Source organism: Borostomias antarcticus (assembly GCF_949987555.1).
Source record: "Borostomias antarcticus genome assembly, chromosome: 6".
Classification (NCBI taxonomy): Eukaryota; Metazoa; Chordata; class Actinopteri; order Stomiiformes; family Stomiidae; genus Borostomias; species Borostomias antarcticus.
Window position 1 is genome coordinate 25407843 of NC_140239.1, and position 20012 is coordinate 25427854.

Below are 20012 nucleotides of genomic sequence, written 5' to 3' on the forward strand. Positions count from 1 at the left end.
ACCGCGGGCGTTATCTTACGTCCAGATCTCCGCGATCAGGGCTTCTGCTGTAAATCTTCGCCATGAATGCCGTGCTGTCCAAACAGGGGGCCTCCCGTAATCTAGGGCTCTCCCTTCCTACCGCGCGGGGCGGTCAGTACGGCCTAGAACCACAGAACCGCGCTGCTACTGGCTACTGTAGTGTTAGAGGGAGGGGGGGTCGAAGGGGGGGGGGGGGGGAGGGGCGGAGGGTGTTACGAGATCGCACCCCGCTCTCTCCCTACGCTCTAAAAGCTGTTCCCCAGGGCGAAACAGCGTCACAGTAAAGTGATGAAGTGCGGGGGAAATGCAATCAGTCACAGTTTGGCACTTAAATGGAGGCCTGTAGCAATTCTGTCTCCCTTTCATCGTCAATATGTCGTGCTTTTACAATGAGGGAGGTAATTATATGCAATTTTCATCCACTGTAATACATGACTTACGGCACTGTATGTCCACCACACACAAGACAAACTGCAACTGATCTGTGAGCTGATGGAATACTCCTAGAATATTAACTCGTCATCCCGCCCCCCCTCTCCCTGTGTGCACCCCCCCCAGGTGAAGCAAGAGCGTCTGTCGGAGGAGTACGTGACTGTGAACGAGACCTTGGAGGCTGCTGCCGGCCATGTTTCAGACGCAGAGAAGAATCTGGCTGAGATGGAGGCCATGGTTCAGGTACGGGGCACCGTGGCTAAAAGCTACCCTGTGCTTTGTACACAGCGAATGAGGTCATGCGTATGGATTGAGCATTGGATTAAGTGTGCTATAAATGAATTATGCGAAGAGGCAGAGAGCACCAATCTCTGGTCTATGTACTTAAAGTAGGAATCCATATCCAATTGAAGAGACAGCCAATTTGATATCATGGCAATTTATGTATTATGCAGAATCGAAAGAAGCAGCTGTAATTTGAACAATTCCCCTCTTTAGTCGAGTGCCTCTATTGAGTTACCCTGCGGCCTGCAGAATGGGGCAGGGGTAATGCAGTTATCTAGCTGAGTCTGGCTCTTACTGGGTCCGTGTGCAGAACGCGACGGGGTACGACGCCGCGATCGATGGCGCCGGCAAGCTGCTGACGGACAAGACTGAGAGCCTGTCCCTGGCGGACAGAGACCTGGTCCAGAGAGCCAATGAGCACGCAGACGAGCTGGAGAGACAGGCCAATGAGCTGGAGGAGTGAGTAACAGTAATGATCAGAATCAGTTTTATTTGCCGTGGTAGTTTTTACGCACACTAGGAATCTGTTTTGGTCAATTGGTGTGTAACACTGATGGAGACAACATTAGACAGGGTGCAAGGACAGCGCAAAATACAAAATAAAATGGTGTGCGATGAGTGTATACTATATGTGTACAGAGTGTTAATGTGTGTGCAATGTTATATATAAATGTGTGTGCCGTTGGGACATATGTGTGCAGTGCGAGCCTATTTACAGTACAGTCAGTGGCCATGTGCAAATAGTGCAAAGGGGACAGAGTCAGAGAGGGGAGAGTCAGAGAGGGGAGAGTCAGAGAGGGGAGAGTCAGAGAGGGAAGAGTCAGAGGGGGGAGAGTCAAAGAGGGGAGAGTCAGAGAGGGGAGAGTCAGAGAGGGGAGAGTCAGAGGGGGGAGAGTCAGAGGGGGGAGAGTCAGAGAGGGGAGAGTCAGAGAGGGGAGAGTCAGAGGGGGGAGAGTCAGAGGGGGGAGAGTCAGAGAGGGGAGAGTCAGAGAGGGGAGAGTCAGAGGGGGGAGAGTCAGAGAGGGGAGAGTCAGAGGGGGGAGAGTTAGAGGGGGGAGAGTCAGAGAGGGGAGAGTCAGAGGGGGGAGAGTTAGAGGGGGGAGAGTCAGAGGGGGGAGAGTCAGAGAGGGGAGAGTCAGAGAGGGGAGAGTCAGAGGGGGGAGAGTCAGAGAGGGAAGAGTCAGAGGGGGGAGAGTCAGAGGGGGGAGAGTCAGAGGGGGGAGAGTTAGAGGGGGGAGAGTCAGAGAGGGGAGAGTCAGAGAGGGGAGAGTCAGAGGGGGGAGAGTCAGAGAGGGGAGAGTCAGAGAGGGGAGAGTCAGAGAGGGGAGAGTCAGAGGGGACAGAGTCATGCAAATTAGTGAACAAACTAGTGCTATGAAATTATACCTTTGAAAACACTGACGTCTGCTGTGTTCCTTTACCCCAGAGATCTTAAGCGCAGTGACGCCAATGGATTTGTCCAGAGGGCTATGGATGCAGCCAACGTGTACAACAACATAATCAAATATGTTGATGACACCAACATGACTGGACTGACAACCCTGGACCACGCCAACCGAGCCGGGGATGTAAGTGACACTGAAATACAGCACAGACAGACATCGTACTGTAAACTTATGGTTATTGTCCAGTTATAATCCTTCTCCGTGCTGTCTGTGGCAGGCCATCGATGGGATCAACACACAGCTCGGATTCCTGAAAACACAGAGTGACAACGTCTTCAAGGAATCTGTCACACTGCGTTCGGAACAATTTGGTACATGAGTCTTTCTGCAATAGCACACGATATAGCTATGCGAGCATCATACTGTATATGCTATAAAACAGAGATACAATACTAGTATTTGTGCTGTCGCAACAGAGGTGGAAGCTGAGGTGCTCGACAAGCTGAAATACATCGAGGAGACGAAGGAGACCATGGAGGAAAACACACACAAACTGGCCGAAGCTGTGAAGAATATCGATGGCATTCAGAAAGGTACGGAACGCTACGCTTATCTCATTCACATCAGTAGCGATTCACGCGTCAAATCAAGGTAAACATGGCCCCGAACTAGATTTGTCGGCTCGTCTCCGTGAGTTTTCTTGTCTGTTCGCTGCTGGACCTCCCAGACAGGACCGCCAAGCGTCTGGAGTTCACCCAGGAGGTGGCCGAGGGGACCCTGAACCGCTCGACGGAGGTCCTGCAGACCATCACCCCCATGAGCGTGCTGGTGGAGGGGTGGGCCGTCAACATGAGGAACAACGAGTATTCTACCGAGGCGTACGACCGCGCCGTCGTCACCGCCGGGGAAGCAGGTACCGCCACCATCATCACACACATGCACGTGCTACAGTTACACACACATACACGCATTACACACACATTTGATTTCTCTCTTTTTATAGTTTTTATTCTATTTTACTCTATCTTAAATTTTTAATGATTTTACTTTGATTGTTTCTTTTAAATCTGTTCTCACTGTGTTTTTATGATTTATGTTTTTATCCTTCTCCTTTTATGTAAAGCACTATGTGCTACATTCATTTGTATGAATGGTGCTATATAAATAAAATGACATTGACACACACATACACACACTTCAACCACACACTATGCACACCATACCTTGACCATTCCAGTTCCCGTGGAGAGAATCGTCTATTACCTGTTATAACAGGGCGTGGAATCTCAAAATGAATGTGACTGAATTCATCCTTCGTCCATCTTCTTCTCCGTGTGGTGCTACAGTGGACAACCTGTCTGCGCTGGTCCCAGAGCTGCTGGACAAGCTGAGGGTGGTGGAGGAGAAGAAGCCCATCAACAACGTGACCACCAACATCATGAGGATCCGAGAGCTCATCGCCCAGGCCAGGAGTGTGGCCAAGAAGGTCAGTTTATCCAGACCAGCGGAGCTATCACAATAGTGCATATACAATATGTACAGTATGTGTTGTCGAAGTTTGATGGCCTGTTTTCAATAACTAGTTACTATACTGGGGCTCCTGAGGTGTAACATGTTGACACGCTGTGTCACGGCCGCCCCTACAGGTTCAAGTGTCCATGAAGTTCAACGGTCTGTCGTCGGTGGAGGTGCAGCCCCACACCAACTTGGAGGAGCTGAAGACGGTGACCTCCATCAGCCTGTTCATCAATGTGAACCCCGACAAGGACCCCATCGAAGACCGCTTCATCTTCTACCTGGGAGACAGAAACGTGAGTGGGTTTAGAAGCCGAGGAGGGCGTACGGCGGGGGCGGTACAGGGCTAGGCGTAGTCAGGAGACCCTCCCCAGGAGAGCCCTCCTCCTGGGGGGCGGCTGTAGCTCAGTTGGTAGAGTTCAATGGTCGAAGGGTCACTGGTTCGAATCCCATCTCCGACTGTCCACATGTCGAAGTGTCCTTGAGCAAGACAACTAACCCCAAATTGCTCCCAATGAGCAGGTTAGCACCTTGCATGGCAGCTACTGCCATTGGTGTGTGAATGTGTGTGTGTGAATGGGTGAGTGAGAGGCCATTGTAAAGCGCTTTGAGTGCCGCTAAGGTGGAAAAGCGCTATATAAGTGCAATTAGCCCTTTACCAATTAGCCCTAGACGAGAGTCTTGTGCCAGGCTTGGGCGGGGCGGTGGATACCGAACTGAAAAGGGTCTCCTGGCGAATGCTGACGCAGGGTTCAGTCACTGGGTTCGCTCCTCGCAAGGCGGAGCGGCCCCATTGATCTGAGGCCTCTCAGCGTGCGCAGCGAGGGAGGCGGGGGCGCGGCCCCGGCCTGCTATAGAAACGGCGCCGACTCCGGGCCCTCAGGACGGCCTAAAGGGGGGGTGCGGAGAGCGGAGATGAATAGTCTGTTGTGTATCGTGCGAGCGGGAGAAGCCTTTGAGAGCAGACAGCGTTGCCTTTTTCAAAAGGGTCTCAAAGAAGACGCCCGTGACAAAAGTGTGTGCGTCTTCAAAGTCGGGGGTCATTTACATAAATTCCATTACCCCCCCCCCTTCTTTTCCGGGCCTCTCTGTGTTCTCTTCACTGTCGATTATGCAGTTATTTGCCGCCGAGACACGCCGCATTCTAAAGATTTATAAAGATGGCTAACCCCGCGCTTCATGATGAAAAAAACAGACAGTGATGTCATTACTGTACATTACAGGCGGCGCAGGCAACGGCTAACGCATGTGACCTTGGCTGTGTTCTATCCCGATAGGGCAAGAAGGACTTCATGGGTCTGGCCATCAAGAACGACAACCTGGTGTACGTCTACAATCTCGGGGGCGAGGACGTGGAGATCGCCCTGACCTCCAAGCCCGTCAGCCAGTGGCCTCCGGTGTTCAACTTCGTCAAAGTGGAGAGGTACAGTACAGTACAGTAGTGTGTTTTGAGATGTGCAGTAATATAATTGCAGGAAGGCAGGGTTTTCTAGCCGGGCGTCGCCAGCCTGACCTCGCGAGCTCACATTCTATTTCACTCCGCAGATCAGTCTGGACATCCCGACCGCTCTAACTGAATCCACTCGAACCGAGATTGGTTCGTGCCAATCACAACCGTTTATCTAATATGGGGCAGTTTAATAAGATGACACAACGCTGATTGGTTGTAGGTCCATCCAATTGCGTCTAGAGGCATTTTGATGTATTCCCATTGGTAACCCCCTTGGGAATCGGAAAGCAACTGTGAGATTCCAGACCTTTCGAATTTTCACCCTCAGAGCTATCTTAGCCACGACGAGAGTCGGGGGTCATATGCGTGCGTGGCACACGGCCGCACGGTGAGACGGACTGTCCACTTAACACCGGACGCCCGTCTAGCCGTGATCCACAGGGAGCTCTGGCTACAGGAGGAGGCGGGGGGGCAGTGTTGATGGTGTGAAACTGATTCTCCACGCTCCTTTGTGCTCTGCGCCGGCAGGCTGGGCAGACACGGCAAAGTGTTCCTGACGGTGCCCAGTCAGTCCTCCGCCGACGAACAGAAGTTCATCCAGAAGGGGGAGGCCCCCGGAACCGACATGCTGCTGGACCTCGACCCCAGCGACACCGTCTTCTTCGTGGGCGGCGTTCCTGCGGACGTCAAGGTACGGTTATTTTCCATCATGTTTTTTTTTCACCACACCACGAGATTCTGATTTGGGTTTCTGAGTTTGTGATCGAGATTTTGACTGAACTTTATGCATTTTTCAATTCAGCTTCCACCTGCTCTGAGCCTGGCCCCCTTCGTTGGCTGCATCGAGTTGGCCTCTTTGAACAACGATGTCATCAGTCTATACAACTTCAAGCAGACCCACAAAATGGACGTTGTTGCATCAACACCTTGTCACAGGTATGAGACTATATGCAGTATATCACAACCAGGCAGACATTTTCAGTATGTATTGATTTCAGTGTTAAAGGTAACAAATTATTACTTACATGACGTGTCTTCTCATAAAAAGGTACAAGCTGGCGTTCTCCAAGAGCCGTATAGCCAGCTATCTGTTTGATGGGACTGGCTACGCCCTCATCAACAACATAGAACGGAGGGGCAAGTTTGGCATTGTCACCAGGTTTGACATTGCTGTGCGAACGGTGGCTAACAATGGCATCCTTTTCCTCATGGTCAACGAGGTAAATATAGCGCTAAATATTGTATCTTTTATTTTTTAAAGCTACAGTCTGCCTAACAGTTTCAATGTTGTGCCAATCCCCGACAGAACACATGACTTCTTGATTCATCACCTATGATCTCAGTTAAATTAGTATACTTCTTCTTAAAATATTCCATTTTATCTTTTCAGGATAAATTCTTCCTATTAGAATTGAAGGAAGGCTTCCTGCGTCTCCAGTATGACTTCGGCTTCAAGGACGGCCCCGTCACAATGGACAGTAGCTCACCCAAACTACACATCAATGACGCACGATATCATGAGGTACAGTCAGGGGGCCTTCCTGTAACTGTTGAGGTGTAAATGAATGAAAGAAATATCCCTTCAGAAGTGACTCTGTCTCTACTGCTCTGTTTCGATAGGTGTCAGTGATCTATCACTACTCCAAGAAGATCATCCTATTGGTGGACAAGAGTCACGTGAAGTCGATGGAAAACGAGAAAAAGACACTCCCCTTCTCAGATATCTACATTGGAGGCGCTCCTTCTAGCCTTCTGCTCTCCAGGTGGATTACACAACAAATCCTCTCACTCAAAGAATCTGACCTGCACAGACGCCATCCACCTCAATACAATTTCAACTCATTATTCAATGGCACTAAATGATTACAATTTGAGATGTATTCCAATATTGGCTTTACACAGAATGCAAATGAAGAGTTTGGTTCTTTGCATTTTATTATCACAAATGATTGCTAATAGCTACAGTACTTTTATCTGTGTGTGAACTATTTCTGTCATCAGATTTTAAGATTCTACATTTTTGTTGCACCTTAAAATGTGTTTGTCCACAAAATGCTACGATATCTTGACCAGTAATGTCAAATAACCACCATTTCTCAAAATGGATATGTCTCGCTATGCAACCAAACTCTTCAAATAGACAGGCGGGCTTTGATTGTCCCACCTGTTGTTATGAGTGTGTCATGTCTCCCCCAGGCCTGAGCTGAGCTCCCTGGTGGGACTGAAGGGTTGTGTGAAGGGCTTCCAGTTCCAGAAGAAAGACTTTAACCTCCTGGAGGAGCCTGGGACTATCGGCATCAGTAGTGGCTGTCCTGAGGAGTCCTTCGTGAGTGGTCCACACTGCACTGACACACACACACACACACACACACACACCATTTCTCCTTGACACTCTCATTAAGAATTCAACTGTGAGTGTTTCTTGCAGTATTTCCCTTGAGATTGGATGGTGGGGTTTAACATCTGACAGTGTCTTGACTGACGACTCAATGGGAGCACAGCTCAGAGTAAATTGGAAGAAGCCTCACACACGCTGTGATGTGTCTGTGATCGTGACAGATGTCTCGCAAAGCCTACTTCACCGGAGAGAGCTACCTGGGGTCCGCAGCCAAGTTCTCACCCTTCAGCGCCTTCGAGGGAGGCTTCAACTTCAGAACGCTGCAGCCCACCGGACTCCTGTTCTACCACAGCGAGGGGGTACGCACCCGGCAGTCTCTGGCGTGGCTGATAACAACGTTATCGTACGTTAGCAGGTGCTATGTTAACTCTACCCCCCCCCCACCCCCCCTCCCGCAGTCTGACGAGTTCAGCATCTCCCTGGAGAACGGAGTTGTAGTGTTAAACGCCAAAGGAACCAAAGTCAAATCCCACAAAAAGCAGTACAACGACGGAAGGACTCACTTCCTGGTGGCTTCGGTGACCAGCGACAAGTCAGTAAACACGCCTCCATATCCATCAATATGTCAACTATTTTTCTTTCGTGCCGCTATCTAAACAGCTTGACTATCCCAGGTATGAGCTGGTAGTGGATGACAAGGACAAGCATGAGAAGAAGCATCCGGCCTCCTCGTCCACCACAGCCACGGGGCTGAAGACCTTCTACTTTGGAGGTTCTCCCAGCAGCACTAGCAGCATCAAGAACTTCACCGGCTGCATCAGCTACGCCTACATCAACAGGTGACTGCTCAGTCTCACTCACAGCGACTCGCAGTCGTTAAATACGCACGGCACATAGCCTACTGTTTCGTCTCAAACCTCACCCAAATATTACAGCACTTGAAGGACAGCTTCAATTATTATTACGATCACTTTCCAAAGTATAATGGAAACGTTCCAACTCTGATGGAGTGTGTTGAATGTGTCATTATGAAGTGCTTTTTATTGGGATTAGGAGCTCAGGTTGACATCCTGTTAGTGAGTCTGTTTCTGATCGGTGGAGACTGGTCTGATGGAGACATGCTGCTGTAATAGGTAATTTGGCTCGGGTTTCTGGGAACACAGGGGCCTTCCACGGGGTGGCTGTGTCTGAAACTGCGAGAGGAGGCAAGCCAGGATCACAGATAGAACTGGAAAGGGGGTCATGTGGGGTTTGTTTCCATAGAGGCGGAGTGTTGTTGAGACGCACTCGGTTTTATTTTTCCCCTCGGCTCTCTCTTTCCCTCTCCCTTCCTCCCCTCAGGCAAGACAGGGACATTGAGGCGGAGGACTTCCAGAGGTACACTGACAATGTCCAGACGTCCCTGCAGGACTGCCCGCTGGAGAGGCCGCCCGCTGCCCTTCTCTCCAAGCAAGGCAGGAACTCCGTCAAACCCAAACACAGCCAGTCCCGGAAGGTAACTAGCCCATAGGAAGGGATATAGCATAATGCTAGAGGAACCGGTCTGGCTCTGCGTGCAAAAAAAACGGTGAAAACGCATATGATAACCTACGGAGAGCGCGTGCCGACTAACGGTTCTAACGTTTCTCACCAAGGTGGGCAGGGATAAATCCAGCGTCCCCCAAGGCCTGCTGGGACCAAAGAGCGATGAGGCGGAGCCGTCCGAGACGGAGGCCGCGCCCTGCTACCTGTCTGCCAGGCCGCACGCCACCGACCGCGCCCACCACTACGGCGGCATCGCCCACAGCAGGCAGGAGTACATCAACCTCCCGCAGTCCCTCTCAGAGAGGTAGGCCCACCCCCCACCCCAGGCACAGTGACCCTATCACGAAACCCCCATCAGCGCACAGCACGCTTGTCGATAAAACCGAAGAGCCGTTCTTGGTCTCGGAGTCTGAGCGTTTCGGCCCCCTCTCACCCCCCCCCCAGGTCCCACTTCGCCCTGTCTCTGAAAACCCTCTCCTCGTTCGGCCTCGTCTTTTACGCGTCGGACGAGGCGGAGGACGACTACATGGCCCTCTTCCTGGCCCACGGGAAGCTGGTGTACACCTTCAGCCTGGGCCAGCAGAAGTTCAAGGTCAAAAGCCAGGAGAAGTACAACGACGGGGCCTGGCACAGCGTAAGTCGATCGCCGTGCGGCGTTCCCCGGCCTCCAGGGCGCCGTTATCGCATCGCGGTACTCAGACGGGCGGCGCTTTCTGACCTTTCTCGCCCTCTTCATCCCGCAGGTTGTTTTTACCCGCAACGGGAACCTGGGCCGGTTAATAATCGACGGGCTGACGGTGCTGGACGGCCGAACCCAGGGCCCCGGCGTCTCCTGGAACGTCAGCAGCCCCGTCTACGTGGGCGGGGTGCCTCCGGGGAAGGCCGAGAGGAACGTACAGGTAGGTCCGCCGCTAAAAACAAGTGGAGCATGGTAGACGTGGGAAAGTTTTGGCGCTGCGCACAAGAGCTTGGGAAAGAGTCGGGGGGGAGGAATGTGAAAGCAGGATGAAAATGTCAAAAAAAATCCAGGCCTCTTCCAAGCACTGCATAATCTAGCAATTTATGGCGCTCCAGTCTTTTCCAACGCTTGTCAGCTCAGACTTCCGTGCTCCCATAATGCTTTTCCCACAGAAAGCAGGAAACCACATACATGACCCTCTCTCCTTTGAACTCTCTTTGGTTCAGAGACAGCCTCGTTGGTTATTTATGTGTTTAATTCCTTTTAAATTGCTTTTCCTAGGGATTATTTACCTCTTATTTCCTTGTGCTGCTTCTGTCTCCCGTAGAGACACTCCGCCTATAGCTTCACTGGCTGTGTGAAGAACGTCCAGTTGGATGGCCATTGGCTGTCCTCCATATCACACACTTTCGGGGTCACACCCTGCTTCGAGGGACCCTCCGAGATGGGAACATACTTCGCAGAAGAGGGGGGATATGTAGTCCTGGGTAAATACACACCTCTCACCGGCATGTGATTCTCTTTGAGCTCCATCTGCATTCATACTTAGGCTGTGCCGTGCCAGGTCAATGTCAAGATAGATCTAGGTCAGGTCAACTTCAAGTGATGTATTGTATATGCTATGAAATGAAGTGCTTATGAAAGAGAGATGTTGCAATCATCCTCACACAATTCTGGCAGGCCCCCGACCACTGTTTGGAAACGACGCATCTGTTATCGTGCGTGACATGTTAGATTTCCTCTGGAAAATACTCCAAGCCACCCGGCCGTTCACCACTCAGAGGCAGAGACGCTGGCCGGGAGAGGGGAATACGATACCCCCGGTGCAGCTGTGGTGATTCTGGCTCGGTGGAAAGCGGAGGACTGTGGGGAGGGATGAGTTGCAAGCTCCAAGGTCTCGGGAGCTGAGCTGCAGCTGTTGAATGAGCGCAGAGCAATTTCACACTCTGCCGCGGTCAGCTAGGTTTCACACGTGCGCATACCTCGGCGGGCCAAAGCGCAGCGTAACATTCCGCGGTTAAAGACGTTAACTGCGAGGTTCAGATCAAGGGGCCCGGTTTGACTCAATCTCCCTTTTTTGGGGGGCCCTCTCCTTCAGATGACACGTTCAACCTGGGACTGAAGTTTGATCTGGTGGTGGAGGTGCGCCCTCGTGTGGCGTCAGGCGTGCTACTGCATGTGTACATCGCAGAGGAAGAGTACCTCACCGTGTACATACACCAGGGAGCGGTGAGCCACACTGATAATGTACTTTTTGTAGGCCTACCTACGAAAGTGAGTTTTAAGGTGATGTCCGTGTCTGAGTGGTAATCAAGGTGGATGGCGCCCCCTCTCGCCCCCAGGTGGTGGTTCTGGTGAACAACGGGGTGAGAGAGTTCTTCACCCAGGTCTCTACCAGGCTGGGTCTGTGTGATGGAAACTGGCACAGAATCACAGGTGATACGACAGCCCTTTCAATACACTGACCGACCCAGATACAGTGTCAACATGATGGGTGCTGGCATTCTCATCTTATCATCACGTCCTGTGTGTTTATGCCAATTGGAGATCATTTTAATTTTCCAAGTAAACATAATACACTTAACCTATGTGTGTTTTTCTTGGGTGGACCACAGTGATCCGAGACGCCAATGTCGTCCAGCTGGATGTGGACTCAGAGGTCAGCCATGTTGTGGGGCCGCTCAACCCCAGAGCCATGGATACCAGGACGCCTCTGTTCATCGGCGGAGCTCCAGGTCAGTGGTCAATCCGCTCCGGAATTTCAAATCTCAAACTTCAAAGGGTGGTTTGACCTCATCTCCATGCCACTAACGCCTGACATTCCAATCATCCCCGCAAAACATGTATCAGTTATTTGTTTTCCTACTGTGCTAGTGAGGACCAGCAGCACCATCAACCCTGCAGGCCCAAAATAAAACGTTAATGGTGTCAAACAATAAACATGATTATCTGAGCCACGGGAGCACGCATAGAAACAGCAACGTTAAAAATAGGAGATGTTTTGATACAGTTCCCTGTTTCTCTTTCCAGAATCTCTTCTCCCAGAGGGTATCGCCACCAGGAGGAGCTTCACGGGCTGCATGAGGAACCTGACGGTCAGCGACACCCAAGTGAGCTTCAACAAAGCTGTCCTCGTCAGCGGAGCGGTCAGTGTGGGGGCCTGTCCAGCAGCCTAGCCTAGCCCACCTGCAAACACTAACGCCACCCGCCCTGCCACCCAGCAAACAAAACTGACCAAACAAATAACACATTCTTAATTCTCAAACTGCAATAAAGGAGAAGCATGAAGAGAAATGTTGTTGTTGTTGTTGTTATTTTGTTGTTGTTGTTGTTGTTTTTATACACCATAATGACCTAGAAATGTACAGTAACCAAACCTCACATACCTGTAGGAACATCCATAAATCCCTTTGCAATTTCTTTTTTTTCAACTGCCCATTTCGTATTCTTTTTTTTTGACCCAAGCAATAAATTGTGATTCATGAGGACCACATTTCCAGAGCTAAGTTACAGTAGCAATATACTGTAAGGGTGGTTAAAGGGCCTGTTTCTCTTATGGGTACCTTCTTTTTCTTTTAACCGTACTTGTAAATCACACTTTTACTCAAAAGAGAGGCGTGGTCACTGAAGCCCCTGTGATTATTATGTTTTAGTCCAGGCCTGGGTGAGGAGGGCAGGCACATCCAGACAATAATACTCTCAGTGTTCTACTTGTACACCTCCCATTTGTAATATTAATGGAACACCTGTATAACAAATTGTCTTCCTTTCTCAATATTTTTTTTATACTCTTTGTTTTTTTCTGAATAAAATTGATCTTCCAAATATTTGCAGCTTATTTGGTCGTATCCCTGTGTATATGCTTCCACTGCCAGACGTAAGATATTATCAGACTAACACAGTACATTAGTGTTATTAATGCAATACAATATACATATCGGCCAACACAACATGCTTTTTGGAATAAGTCAACTTTCCAGCCACAACCCCTGAACTTGGGCTTGCTAGTATCGACATACACACAGAATACAACTGTGTATTGAGCAAAAGAAAAATCTAACATGAAAAATCAGATGTTGACAATACTGCCCCCCTCCGCATGACGAGAGATGCAAAAGTAGGATAATGTTACTTTTCTCCACGGTGAAGCATCGCGTTCTTCTCTGATTGCTCTCTGCTTCCAGTCGCTGCGCCTTTCGACCATACACAACAAAGTCTGGCGCAAGTCAAAGCTAGCGAAGAGGAAAGCAAGCTGTCCAAAGTTTTGCCGTTTCCATGACAAACGTCATCAGAAAACGACAAACTTCACCCATATGGCGCGAAATCTAAAACGGCCTTTTTCTTAGCTTTCTGAAGTCTTGTGAACGTTTGTTTCCTAAAGTTACCTACCGTCTGAGTTTGTTTGCGACGATGACACAGTCTATAGTCGTACAAGGTGAGTGTTCCGTAATGCAAATAGCTAACCTTAGATAAACACCACAGATGGCTACCATTTTTCTAGCTAGCTCGTACTTCCTTCTAACATTTCACAGCTCAACACTCGGCTAATTGTTAGCGACTGGTTCATAGTTTTACTGCCACTGCATAGCACAGACATTCTTGGGGCATATCGATATTTGCATAACAATTTCACAGTCACAGACACTAATATTCCCACAACGATATCATTCATGATCTTGACTATTCATGTTCATAACCTTTCAGTGGGCCAGTGTGGTAACCAGGTTGGCTGTAGGTTTTGGGATCTTGCTCTGAGGGAACATTCCCATGTCAACAAGGTGAGATAAAGATGATGCAAGTAGTCCTGGCGGTGCATGTGTTATGTGAAACCATATCTATTGTTCTTCACGTGCATGTCTTACATCCCTCTATTTTTTTCTGTAATTTAGAAAGGAATATATGATGAGGCTCTGAGCAGCTTTTTTCAAAATGTTGACTCAAGGTAATAACCATCCTGCACATCTCTAGCTTTGATCCATTATGTTTCACTGCATGGTTGTGAAAGGAGATCCAAACGGAGTCGCTTTTCATATTCCGACTGTTTCCCCCACTTGTGCTTCTAGGAGAGGCACCGCTGGAGTCTGTGGTGGGAGGATCCAGTCCCTGAAGGCCAGGGTAACTAAATTCCCAGTGGCGATGGCTTTGGTGGTGTTGTCGCATTCCCACTGTTCTGATGGTGGGAATGCGTCCGTCCTCCACAGGCGGTGCTGGTGGACATGGAGGAGGGCGTGGTGAATGAGCTGCTCCAGGGTCCATTGAGAGAGGTGTTCGACAGCACCCAGCTCATCACCGACGTGTCCGGCTCAGGCAACAACTGGTGAGAGATTGTTGTCGATTGCCGCCGCCCGGGGTGGTGGTCCCCTCCCGTGTCTGTCCACTTGGCATTCATCTATGAAACTTTTATTTTGTTGTGTTGCGTAACGTTTATTTTCCCCGGTCTCATGACTAGCTGTCACAGGCAGTAAAAGTGCATTACTGTTGGTGCATCAGACTCTTGTGATAGGTCATGTTTTGTTTTTAATGTTAAAATAGAACAATGCCTTCCCTTGTGGAGCTGTTAGATCTACTAGGAATTGCCTACATGTTTCAAGAAACATAGCTGACCAGGACATTTCACAACTGTCATCAATGGTCTCATTCTCCACTACTAAACGTCTCTTTAGACAGAATGTCTTCTCTTTTGCCTTACGTGACTCCTAATGCCTAAATCTAGTGTTGCTTTAGGCTTGTTGGATAGAGCTGTCAACCTTTTATGTTTTAGCAATGACCTTTTATTATAGTTGATCAGTATTGATTGTAAAATGTCAGTTGATCTGTCCTCTCCAGGGCAGTTGGACACATGACGTATGGTTCAGCGTACAGGGAGCAGATAGTGGACAAACTGCGCAGGGCGGCGGAGCGGTGTGACTGTCTCCAGTGCTTCTTCCTCATCCACTCCATGGGGGGAGGTGAGGACCACGGGGAGCAGCCGGCCCAAAGCCTTTAATTAACCTGGGTCAGACCTGGGATCAAAAACTGTTCAAATGACTAAATATGTGCTTGATCGTTCTTGTCTGGCTAAATGAAACTTATTTTGACGACATTTCGAGCGTCTGCCATTCGTCGTCAGGTCAAAATTGAAAATGTCAAAATGTTGACCTGGGGTCTAGACAAGGCCTCGAAACGTCAAAATAAACTTTAGTTTGGAGCATACGAGTGTGCGGGTTCCATTCCTTTTCGTTGACTATTGCACCAGCACCCCAGGAAGTGATGTCTGTATTCTACCTACTTTTCATTGTTCTTGTCTGGCACAATGGAACAAGTGGGCTGTTCCCAAAAATACAAACCCCACCCACCCGAAACTCCAGGCAGACTCAAGCAAGCGATAAAGTAATTCAAATAGTATTTTGACCCAGGTCTGACTCAGGCTTTACAGTAGTCATTACTATTCAAACTCCAGGTCTTCAGAGATAATGGCTGGACAGCAGGTATTCCCTGGTGATGTGTTGGTCCCTGTGGGGTGTTGGTGGGTGTGCAGGGACAGGCTCGGGCCTGGGCTCACGGGTGCTCAGCCTGCTGGAGGAGGAGTTCCCAGAGGTGTGCCGGATCGTCACCTCGGTTTACCCCTCGGCGGAGGACGACGTCGTCACCTCCCCCTACAACAGTGTCCTGGCCATGCGAGAGCTCACAGAGCACGCTGACTGTGTCCTTCCTGTGGAGAATCAGGTGTGTGTGTGTGTGTCTGTGTGTGTGTGTGAGTTTATATATGTTTTAATGTCATCATAGCAATTTATCACATAATAACCCCCCTTATCATTCACATCTGGTGTCACAGGCTTTGCTACAGTTTTGTTTCCAATCACTTCTTTCTAATCACTTTCTTCATCTTTTGTGATTCCACCTCCTCCTCTAGTCGCTGGTGGACATTGTGAACAAGATCAAGCACATGGCCCACAGTGGCAAGCCAGGTTCTGTGATCAAGAAGGACAGCACCCTCATCTCTGGCCAGGGTGGGATCAGCGGTGTTGAGAAGCCCTTTGATGCCATGAACAACATAGTGGCCAACCTGCTCCTCAACATTACCAGGTACAGGAGACCAGCGTCTTCATTGAGCCTCACAGGCCCTGCCTGCCAGACATGTTCGGTGGAGGTCCGCCTTCCTCCGGTTTACATCCTCTGTTAAAGTTCCTCGTCAGATAAGACGCTGTAAAGAAGTCTGTAGTGAGGAAACTTGGGAACACTGAAGCTGCAGTCTAATTAGAGGATATCCCGCCTACCACTAATAACATAATAATTAATGTTCTCGTAATTGCACTTTCCAAAAGGGGGTTATCCATATCACGAAAGCAGAACACCTGTCGATCAAAAGTACTGTTACTGCTGAGTCCTGCCCACTGTGTCGGGTGTTGATCCGCAGCCATTTTGTGTCTTCGTTGTGGTTCAGCTCGGCTCGTTTTGAGGGGTCCCTCAACATGGACCTGAACGAGATAGCCATGAACCTGGTTCCCTTCCCCCGCCTGCACTACCTGGTGCCCAGCCTCACCCCCCTCTACACCCTAGCCGATGTCAACATCCCCCCCAGAAGGTCTGCCCTGCCTGTCCGTCTGTCTTCCTGTCCATCTGTCTTCCTGTCCATCTGTCTGTCATCCTGTCCATCTGTCTGTCTGTCTTCCTGTCCATCTGTCCGTCTGTCTTCCAGTACATCTGTCTGTCTTCCTGTCCATCTGTCCGTCTGTCTTCCTGTCCGTCTGTCTTCCTGTCCGTCTGTCTGTCTGTCTTCCTGTCCGTCTGTCTTCCTGTCCGTCTGTCTGTCTGTCTTCCTGTTCATCTGTCTGTCTTCCTGTCCATCTGTCTGTCTGTCTTCCTGTCCGTCTGTCTGTCTGTCTTCCAGTCTGTCTGTCTTCCTGTCCATCTGTCTGTCTGTCTTCCTGTCCATCTGTCTGTCTGTCTTCCTGTCCGTCTGTCTGTCTTCCTGTCCATCTGTCTGTCTGTCTTCCTGTCCATCTGTCTGTCTTCCTGTCCATCTGTCTGTCTTCCTGTCCATCTGTCTGTCTGTCTTCCTGTCCATCTGTCTGTCTGTCTTCCTGTCCATCTGTTTGTCTGTATTCCTGTCCATCTGTCTGTCTGTCTGTCTTCTGTCCATCTGTCTGTCTGTCTTCCTGTCCATCTGTCTGTCTTCCTGTCCATCTGTCTGTCTGTCTTCCTGTCCATCTGTCTGTCTGACCGCGCAGCTATTTTTCACCCCCTGTTTGTTTGCTCTTGCCTGGAGCTCAGGATATTAAATTTGGAACAGGACCGCCGCCCCTCCCTACAAGCGCCCCTTCGTTACCGATGTTTATCATTCAGTTTTCCACCCACTCGCAGCGGCGAGTTAAATAAGCGTTTCATGTGTTTTTATTAAGCGTTGCACACTGACCGCCAGGGGGCGCTGTGGAGCAAGCAACCTCAGGTGGCAGCAGGACGCAAGACTGACCACCTTGTGTGGGACTGCTAGTAAGCTGCAAACCACTACATGTAGACTGCAGATAATGTCTCCACTCATGAGGGAAGTTTGGTAATTATTTTGACCAGTAGGCATAGTCTATAGACAAATAATTGTTAGACCGTATTGGCTTGTTGGTCTATAATTATTCCCAAGCAAGGCTTGTGCTTTTTTCTTGAATTGAAAAGATTTCATAAATTCATGCTGTTGAATAGTACAGGCTTACTACCAGTCCCACACCAGGTTGTTAGTCATGCGAAATTGAAGTGTTCTGCTGCCTCTTGAGGTTGTGAGTGATGGTGCGTTTACAGGGGGAAGTAAACTTTGGCAAATACATTTTGGCAGATAAACTTGGCACAAACAGCGGACCTACTCAAAACAGGCTCGCAAAACAGATATTGGCAGAAGGATTTGTAAGCTCCCCTGCCAGTAGTGGTGACTATATTTGAATGTCATCTCTGGTTTAAGTGGTAGAAAGTAGTACACATGAGTGTAAAAACAGAAAAAAACAGCGTTGCAAAAGTGGACACCACATGGACCTCCTATGGGACCGAGAGAATCTCCTGCTGCTTAGCATTGGTTCTCAATCTCATTGGCTGTATTCAGCAACACCCCTGAGACAGCCCCACGCAATGCAAATCACTCCGTCCTCCACCATGCCCTCCCTGGACCTCCCTTTTCATGTCCCCAGCTAGGTCTGGTCGAAGTGAAAGAGAGAGAAGTTTTGGAGTAGTGAGTTTCTAGTTCTTTTGGGGATATATCCCTCACCACCAATGCCGGACACATCGATTTTACTGAGGTTTGTTGATGTGGTTCCCTCAGCGTCGCCATAGCAGCGATGGCTAGCTACAGTACGTAGCACTTACAGTAGCTAGCTAAAGCGAATTAGCATCTGCGCTGAGGGGGAATGTTGTTACTGGAGAAATGCTCCGTTCCTTTATCGCCTGGGGGATAAGCCGCATTCTTTCTTCCTCGCGGACCTGTATTTAGACAAATTCCAGTTAAGTTCCTCACCAAGTTCATTCTCTTCACACCTGATTAGCAGGGCTGTTTTCCCAGAATCCTGTAGGGGCACCAAGACTTGTATAACATGAGAGATGGGAAGCTGTGACTGGTCTGCTCTTATTGTTTTCTGTATTTGCTCAGGCTGGATCAGATGTTCACAGACGCCTTCAGTAAAGACCACCAGCTAATCCGGGCCGACCCCAGACACAGCCTCTACCTGGCCTGCGCCCTCATGGTCCGGGGCAACGCGCAGGTGTCTGACCTCCGCAGGAACATCGAGAGGTCAGCGCACAACGAGCCCTCGCTGTCCCCCTCCCTCTCCTCCTCCTCCTCCTTCTCCTCCTCCTCCTCCCCCTCTCCTTCCCTATCTGCTGGAGAGCAGGCTGCCTGTGGGGCTTGGCAGTCCACCCACGCTCGCAGCCCCGCGATTGACCTCCCCAGCCGCGCTCGGCTCGCATAGAGCGCCCATTCAGCCCACTCTGGCCGTTTGTGATAAACAGACGCCCGTGATGACTGGCCCATTCACCCCTCCTCCTCCTCCTCCTCCTCCTCTCTCACCACCCACCTCTCCCTCCCTGCAGACCTTTTTTTTCTTGTTCAAGCGGCGTGTTGTCAAGGGCAATAGAAAGGCTATGAGAGCGCATACCTGTGCGTGACCGCGGCGTGAATCAGGGGGAAATATTCCTTGCGAAAGGTCTGGGAGGGCGGCGGGATTTGGGTTTTGGTTTTTGTACACTTGGCACACCTGTGTGCGACTCGAACCTTCCCGGAACAGTACTGTAAGTGGTACTTACAGTAGTACATTATGCCAGAAGGTCCATTCACCCGTAGTGACCTCTCCTCCTCCTCCTCCTCCTCCTCCTGTCCCCAGGCTGAGGCCCACGCTGCCATTTGTCTCGTGGAACCAGGAGGGCTGGAAGACGGGTCTGTGTTCGGTTCCCCCCGTGGGACACTCCCACTCACTGCTGGCGCTGGCCAACAACACCTGTGTGAAGCCCACCTTCACGGAGCTCCGAGAACGCTTCTCTAAACTCTACAGGAAGAAGGTACAGCGGTGTCCTCGTCTGGCTAGTCCCCCTCCAAACCCATAGAGGGGGTTCTGTTATCAGGCTGCAGGAAATTGATCATGTTTGTCCCGGTGGGGGGGGGGGACTGCTGTGTTTCAGGCTCACTTGCATCACTACCTGCAGGTGGACGGGATGGAGCAGGGCTGCTTCACAGAGGCCATCTCCTCCCTCAGCTCCCTGATAGAAGAGTACAGTCAGCTGGACGCCACCAAGGGCAGACTGATGCCCGATGCGCCCAGACTCAGCGTGGCCACGTGAATGTGCTCCGTGTCAGCACCTTCTGTGTAGTGTGTGTGGTGTGTGAATACCTGTGTTTGTGTGTGTTTTTTGTAAATATGTGAAAATGTGTAAATAAGTAATACAACAAATGCATTTTTGTAAATATATTTAAGTTTCAAAGAATTCCGTCTTGATGAAGTCTAACTTGGACATGTCCTGGTTGAGTTTGTTTATTAGAAATAAATAACTAAAAGAGCAGTAAGGACTATTCATGCAATTCAACAGTTGGGTAATGAAATACTGAATGAATCACAACTTCAAGATGGTAAATCTAGAAATGAGCTGAGATAT

At 49.9% G+C, this 20012-nt stretch overlaps 2 protein-coding genes across 2 annotated transcripts in view; both read left to right on the forward strand.

Moving 5' to 3' along the window:
• The window catches only part of lama4 (laminin, alpha 4), a gene marked incomplete at its 5' end in the record, with an annotated part of 21514 nt that extends 9376 nt beyond the window's left edge, over positions 1-12138 (forward strand). Inside the window, 27 exons of the mRNA XM_084440092.1 lie at positions 580-696; positions 1049-1197; positions 2165-2306; positions 2401-2494; positions 2600-2716; positions 2851-3036; positions 3470-3609; positions 3770-3934; positions 4916-5061; positions 5617-5779; positions 5891-6024; positions 6137-6308; positions 6479-6610; positions 6709-6851; positions 7285-7414; positions 7648-7785; positions 7885-8004; positions 8087-8265; positions 8768-8921; positions 9061-9254; positions 9395-9584; positions 9694-9849; positions 10237-10396; positions 11008-11138; positions 11252-11345; positions 11525-11644; positions 11940-12138. Coding sequence (XP_084296218.1) covers positions 580-696; positions 1049-1197; positions 2165-2306; positions 2401-2494; positions 2600-2716; positions 2851-3036; positions 3470-3609; positions 3770-3934; positions 4916-5061; positions 5617-5779; positions 5891-6024; positions 6137-6308; positions 6479-6610; positions 6709-6851; positions 7285-7414; positions 7648-7785; positions 7885-8004; positions 8087-8265; positions 8768-8921; positions 9061-9254; positions 9395-9584; positions 9694-9849; positions 10237-10396; positions 11008-11138; positions 11252-11345; positions 11525-11644; positions 11940-12085 — 3912 coding nt within the window. The 3' untranslated portion in view covers positions 12086-12138. The remainder of the gene's footprint in view (positions 1-579; positions 697-1048; positions 1198-2164; positions 2307-2400; positions 2495-2599; positions 2717-2850; positions 3037-3469; positions 3610-3769; positions 3935-4915; positions 5062-5616; positions 5780-5890; positions 6025-6136; positions 6309-6478; positions 6611-6708; positions 6852-7284; positions 7415-7647; positions 7786-7884; positions 8005-8086; positions 8266-8767; positions 8922-9060; positions 9255-9394; positions 9585-9693; positions 9850-10236; positions 10397-11007; positions 11139-11251; positions 11346-11524; positions 11645-11939) is intronic.
• A 1089-nt stretch (positions 12139-13227) lies between these two features.
• On the forward strand, positions 13228-19700 carry tube1 (tubulin, epsilon 1; the record flags this gene model as incomplete). The annotated part of the gene is made up of 12 exons (XM_084439371.1): positions 13228-13344; positions 13614-13687; positions 13799-13851; positions 13973-14024; positions 14111-14226; positions 14736-14857; positions 15427-15614; positions 15802-15974; positions 16333-16473; positions 18517-18657; positions 19247-19421; positions 19542-19700. The coding sequence occupies exons 1-12, from the start codon at positions 13320-13322 to the stop codon at positions 19698-19700; spliced, it is 1419 nt and encodes a 472-aa protein (XP_084295497.1). The 5' UTR covers positions 13228-13319.
• Positions 19701-20012: the final 312 nt, after the last annotated feature.